At 63.7% G+C, this 6,403-nt stretch overlaps 1 protein-coding gene across 1 annotated transcript in view; it reads left to right on the top strand.

The window, feature by feature from the left end:
* FAM69B (family with sequence similarity 69 member B) overlaps nucleotides 1-2,589 on the top strand; it is a 9,640-nt gene extending 7,051 nt beyond the window's left edge. The window contains exons 6-8 of the mRNA XM_023536460.1: nucleotides 4-66; nucleotides 172-348; nucleotides 826-2,589. Coding sequence (XP_023392228.1) covers nucleotides 4-66; nucleotides 172-348; nucleotides 826-1,638 — 1,053 coding nt within the window. The 3' untranslated portion in view covers nucleotides 1,639-2,589. The remainder of the gene's footprint in view (nucleotides 1-3; nucleotides 67-171; nucleotides 349-825) is intronic.
* Nucleotides 2,590-6,403: the final 3,814 nt, after the last annotated feature.

The following is a 6,403-nucleotide window of genomic DNA, read 5'->3' as shown; positions in this document are numbered from 1 at the left end:
CAGGACCTGTGCAGCCTGCACAAGATTGAGTGGAGGACCTGCCTGTCCTCCGCCCCCGGCCAGCAGGTGAGCCCAGGTGGTCGGCCAGGGGACCCTCCCTCCCTCCAGCATCTGGTGCCCGGGTGCCGTGGGAGGGGACGTCTACACAGAGGACGCCTGTGGCCCCCCCAGGTGTACAGCGGGCTCTGGCAGGGCAAAGAGGTGACCATCAAGTGTGGCATCAAGGATAGCCCGCACTCCGAGGCCGGGCTGGACGCGGCCCCCCGGCGGGAGCTGGCGCTGTTTGACAAGCCCACACGGGGCACCTCAATTAAGGAGTTCCGGGAGATGACCCTCGGCTTTCTCAAGGTCAGTGACTCTGCTGGGCCTGTGTCCAGTTCGTGCCCAGGGCAGGCTGGCCAGGCAGGGGCCCACAGGCTGGCCAGGATTCTGGCTAGCCCCCCAGTTCCGAGCAGACCTGGCTTATGGAATGCCCACTAGGGAGGAAGGACCCCCACTGCCTGGGGTCGTCAGTGGGGAGAGCCTGGAGCTGCGGGAGCATGGGAGGGGACGGGGAGGGGACAGGGGCGGAGCAGATGAGTGAGGGGCCACCCCAGGCTCCCTGACACGGTCCCTGGGAGCAGCTCCAGGAGAGATGCAGGCGGCTGGGTGTCTGGGGCGGCCTTCCATGTGGTTGGAGGCCGGGCTCCCCTGAGCTGGCAGACGCGCCCGCTCAGCCAGCACCCGAGGCTCTGGGCAGACCCCACCGGCCAGCACCCGAGGGTCCTGCCGACTCAGAAGCGCTGGCTGAGACGGCCTTCTCCCTCTTCTGGCCCCGACCGTCAGGCAAACCTGGGTGACCTGCCCTCGCTGCCCGCGCTGGCCGGACAGGTGCTGCTCATGGCCGACGTCAACAGGGACGGCAAGGTGTCGCTGGCCGAGGCGCGGTCGGCGTGGGCCCTGCTGCAGCAGCACGAGTTCCTGCTGCTGCTGTCGCTGCAGGAGAAGGAGCACGCCCCCCGGCTGCTGGGCTACTGCGGGGACCTGTACGTCACGGAGGGCGCGCCCCACCGCCCCTGGCCGGGGGCCGCGCTCCCGCCCCTGCTGCGGCCGCTGCTGCCGCCCGCCCTGCACGCGGCCCTGCAGCGCTGGCTGGGGCCCGCGTGGCCCTGGCGGGCCAAGATCGCCATCGGCCTGCTGGAGTTCGTGGAGGAGCTGTTCCACGGCGCCTACGGGACCTTCTACCTGTGCGAGACCACGCTGGCCAACGTGGCCTACACCGCCCAGTACGACTTCCGGATGGCCGACCTGCGGCAGGTGGCGCCCGAGGCCGCCGTGCGCCGCTTCCTGCGGGGCCGCCGCTGCCAGCACAGCGCCGACTGCACCTACGGGCGCGACTGCAGCGCGCCCTGCGACAAGCTCATGAGGCAGTGCAAGGGCGACCTCCTGCAGCCCAACCTGGCCAAGGTGTGCGCGTTGATGCGGGACTTCCTGCTGCCCGGCGCGCCCGCCGGCCTGCGCGAGGAGCTGGGCCGGCAGCTGCGCGCCTGCACCACGCTGAGTGGGCCGGCCGGCCAGGTGGAGGCGCGGCACTCGCTGGTGCTGAGCCACCTGAAGGCCCTGCTGTGGCAGGAGATCTCCCACACGCAGTACTCCTAGCGCGGGGTCCGCCCCCGGCACCGCCGCCCCACCCACCTGGGCTCGAGGACAGGGCTGCGGGAGCCGGGGACCCAGGCCGCCCCGAGTCCAGCCCCGTCTCCTGCTGGTTGCCTGGCCAGGTGACCCTCCTGACCCCGGGGCCCTCCTCCCCGCATCCCGACAACCCAGACAGGCAGCTGGAGCAGACGGCTGGGGGCGGGAGGCAGGGGACCTGGGGCCTGAGCGAGGGGGACCCCCCCCCGGGCCGGATGGGTTCTGTTACTTTGGAGATACTGATGTGAACAAATCGCTTTTCTGTGGGTGCTCGTGCTCCCACTCCCGACCCCTGCCCGCTGCTGTCCAGGCCACGCGGCGGCAGGCAGGGCGCGCAGAGGGTGGGGGCTGCCCTCGCCTTCGGCACAGGAGAGGCAGCGTGCCGTTCTCAGGGTCGCCTGCTGCAGAAGGCCTCAGCGGGTGGTCCCCGAGTCCTGCCTGAGCCTTCACACCCCCAGAGCCAGCCAGGGGGGTCAGGCAGTTAACTGGGACGAGGGGGGATGGGGTGCTGGGAGTGGGTCCTCGGTTTTGGCTTCTAGTGCCGAGGGCCGGCCCCCACCTGGGTTACAGCATGACAGACGACCAAGGCCTGGGGGAGGCCAAGACCAACAAGGTGTCACAGCACCAAGCGGGAAGCGTGGGTCTTAACACCTGACAGGTGCTGCTCAGACATCCCGCACAGGAAGTCTTTAATGGTAACGAGCCACCAGAAGTAAAATCCATTATCTGAGAAAGAGCCACCAATGTTTTTCCCGCCCCTTCCCACCCAGGAGCCCGACGCCCCTCCCCTGGGCCCCATTCCCGTCCTGGCCTCGCCAGGCTGAGGAACACACACGTCGAGTCTGCTCAGGATGATGGTCTCATGTTTTGCCAACACTGTCCCTGAAGAAAAATGCATTAAACAAACCCTTCAATTCACTTTAGCACTTTTTGCTTAAAACACGTGTCCCAAAATTTCAACCACGAGACCCATGTTTTCAGTAGTAACTTAAACTTCATCCTAAATACGTCAAAATAGCTTTTCCTGTACATTTTCCCCTTCTGGGCGGGGGTGGGGGGGAGAATCCACACGCAGGAAAACGCAGTTCGGGACAGTGGGGTCAGCTTGCCGAGGTTACGCTGATGTGAACATGGGCTTGAACTCGGGGAGGCCACTTACGTGGGGATTTTTTCAACATACCAGAACATTTATTTTGAGATTTACAATCTGAAAAGCAGACAAACCACGTGGCCTAGAAACAATGAGGCGTGTCATGAGCGAGGGATGCGTGGACAGGAAGCTGCCAGGTGACCACGCAGTTATCTGTGGCGTGTCAGGCAGCCCCCCAAGCCGGGTGCCTGCGAAGCGGGTCGTCTCTCCACGTGGACCAGGGAGGTCTGCGCTTCCCGCCACTCCCAGACGCGTGACCCGGGCGTGGGGACCACCACAGGAAGGAATGTATGAAGCCGCCACCGTGGCTGGGCCACTGGCATGAAAACTGCTTTTTGTGAAATGCCCTTCTATCTCCTGCTGACATCGCGGCTTCCACGTGGGTGCAGGATCGCCGCGAGGCACACTACAGACTCTTGACAGAGCAAAGTCACGACGTAACGATTTAAAGCAGGGCGCGGAGCTAAAGCTAACCTCAGAGCCGGCTTTAGAAGTCCGGCTAGAAACCGTCAGGGTGACAGACGCGGGTCCCCAGACGCCATCGGGAACATCACCCAAGGCGTGTCTGCGAAGTGCCAGGTCACGAAGGACACTCAGCAAGGCAGAGTGGCCCCGGCCTATGAAGCTGCTGTACAAGGGGTCGGGACGAGAACCTCCTTCTGGCTGGTCCCATCGGTGCTGTCCCCGAAGCCAGGAAGGACCCTGCTGGCAAGAGACTGCCTCTTAGGGATCGGATACTGGACCCAGAAGCCCCGGCCACGCGGGACCCACGGGTTCACAGCAAGGCTTCCCTGTGCTCTACTCGCCCCAGACACATCGTCTCCGATTCAGCCTCCAGATCCGGGGAAAAGTGGGCTCACGACCCACGAGGCTCCTCACGCACGGGCCCCGTGGAAGGGGCCGTCCACGCGACGGAGGGCTGGAGGCTCGCCCCACTGACAACGTTCCCCGCCACACCGAGGCCGGCCCCGGACCTGAGCCGCCACCCGCGGTGGAGGGCGCACGCCGCCGCAGTTCCCGGGCCGCCTGCGGGCCTCTGCGTGAAGATGGCAAGAACCATGTGACGTGACGTGTCATCACCGCCCCAAGCAGTCGCCCCACGCAAGACCAGCACGGAAGCAGACAGCCCGGCCCGCTCGGGAGCCAGGACGGTGGTGCTGCCCACGGAGCCAGCTCTGTCACCGCCTCGGAACTATGTCACCGGACTGCAGGCCTCCCGAGACCTGAGGAGCCGCCTCGGCCCATTGAGCGGCGTTGCCAGCACGGCACGACTGTCTCGCCACGGCCACGCAGGCTGCGGGGGACAGTCACCAGGAATCGCCACCGCTGGAAATGAGTATGGCCCCCTTTGCTGTGGGAAGTGAGGACTGTGTGGCCACAGGGCCACCCGGCACCCTCCGTCGACGTGCGTTAGCAGGCTGTTCGCGTCCGGGCTCCACCGGGCTGTCGGTAGCTGAGCGGATCCCTGCCGAGCACACGACAGCTGTTTGCACAGAGACGTCCCACACGAGGCCGCTTCGCCTGGAGACAGAGCTGCGCTTCTACCACGGCCACCTGCGTGTCCCCAAATGCGCACGTGAGCCCTGCACAGAGGGGCCACAAGAGCGCGCACCATTCGCTCGTAACTGTGACGACTCCCCGCCGGGCCTGGGCTCTGGAAGGTGCTGCTGCGGAGTGCGGGCAGAGCCGAGTGCGAGGGCTCCAAGCATCGCCGTGGGCAGCACAGGAGACAGGCACGACACCCCACACCTGGTGGCAGGGCCACAGGGCCGACCCTTTCCCGCTCAAGGATTCATTTCCAGGGGCCCGCGGACCCTGACTCCTCCCCCAGGTGAGGGTGACTCCATGCTGTTCCCAGCCAGGTTCTAGCAAACCACTGCCCAGTGCAAGCATCCAGAAGCTTCAGACCCCCAGCCAGCCTCCCTCCCAGCCCCACCGTCCTGAAGTGACGGAGCACGTGCTGCGGTGTCTTTCACCGTCTGGCCACTGAGCACCAAGCTGGGCCTGTGCCCCTCCTGGACCACTGCACCTGAGATGGGGAGATGAGCGACCGGGCCAGCCGCCCCCACACTGGCTTCAGGGGTCCCCAGGCCACAGCAGGGCTGGCCAGCCTCAGCGTTATGGACACTCAGGCCCCGTCTGCCCACTGGAGAATGCACAGCAGCACCGTGGCCTCTGCCCATCAGATGTCCTCAGCGCTGTTCCCGGCCTAGGAGGGCACACCACTGCCCCAGGGGGAGAAGCACCGGTCTGCAGCTTCTGCTTAAATGTCACACTCCAACGTTTTCAGAAACAGACACAAACCGTCTCACTGTATTGTTTAAACGAGGGAGTTCCTTACCACGTTGCAGGACACTTGGGACAGAGACACCGAGGCCGGAAGCAGGAAGCGGCGTTTATTGCAGTGGGTTCAGTCAAAGGCTGAGCCCCAAACACAGCGTGGGTCTCACACGCCTCACACTTCCTCAGTCGGGTTTGCCTGTCTTTCTCCCGAGTGCATCTGGAACTGCTGGCTGGCCGTAATGGGAGTGACCAACCAGCACAGGTGGCCTGTGCCACTGGCAAGTCTTTTACCCATCACGGGAAGGGAACAGCCTTCAGCCTTTACAGGAAACGGCTGGCTCGGCCTCCGCTGCCCTGTGCCCTGAATGCCCGGGCCCAAGACTGGGCCAGAGAGCATCGCCTTCACGCTGCTCTTGGTCTACGGGCGCGTTTCCGTAACATGAACACGGGGGCTGCAGTTTTTTTTTTTCCAACTACAGCTTCAACGAGGGGATGGAACAGATGACAAGCGGGCCAAGACAAGGGACCAGGCAAATTCCTAGTAAAAGGACTGCCCCAATCAAGGCCCTGAATTCTCCAAAGGTGAAGAACTATCCCCCCAAAGATCCCACTGGGGCCCCGCCCCTTCCCAAATCTGGACAGGTACACATGCCACCCTCCTGGAGTTGCTGGCTGTCGGTTACTGCTGTCCCGGCACCTAGAACAGCAGTCAGAGCGGTCACTCTCCCCACGCTCCCTTCTGCTGGCAAATTGTCTCAAGGTACGTGGTTCTGATACACTGCTGTGCGCATCTAGGGCCAGGGCTGTCTGGCTAGCAATGATTTCTAGTTCTGCCTGTGAGCTGATCCAATTAAGCACGTATATGGGGGTTCGGCAGCCCCGACTCCCATCTTGTGCCCAAGTGGCAAGACCATAGGTTTCAATTTTTTGAGGCGGCCATTCATCTCCCCTCTGTGATCCCCAACTTCAAGGCTTCTCAGTCCTTCTCCTTAGACTGTGGTTAAGGGGGACTCCTAACTCGTTCCCGTTGGCTCGGGAGGAGGAAAAGCCCAGGTTGGATTATTCCGATGGTGCGGCTTCCTCCCCACTGTGCCGGAAGCTGGGCATGTGCTCGTTTCCCACGTATCCAGAACCGTCCATCCAGTGCCATCTACCGCTCGGGACCACTGACGGTGGTTACCCCAGCACTCGCTAATCACAGGAGTACTGCTCACTTCGGAGATTAGGATCCGATTTTGGGGTCAGCCATCTTCCCTCCCAGTTACAGAGTGAGTCCACTGGAGGAGATGCTAAGCATTA

The sequence above is a fragment of the Pteropus vampyrus genome, unplaced genomic scaffold (genome assembly GCF_000151845.1).
Source record: "Pteropus vampyrus isolate Shadow unplaced genomic scaffold, Pvam_2.0 Scaffold157, whole genome shotgun sequence".
In the NCBI taxonomy this organism is placed as follows: Eukaryota; Metazoa; Chordata; class Mammalia; order Chiroptera; family Pteropodidae; genus Pteropus; species Pteropus vampyrus.
The sequence above is the reverse complement of the archived record's forward strand: the minus strand, read 5'-3'. Positions and strand labels throughout refer to the sequence as shown.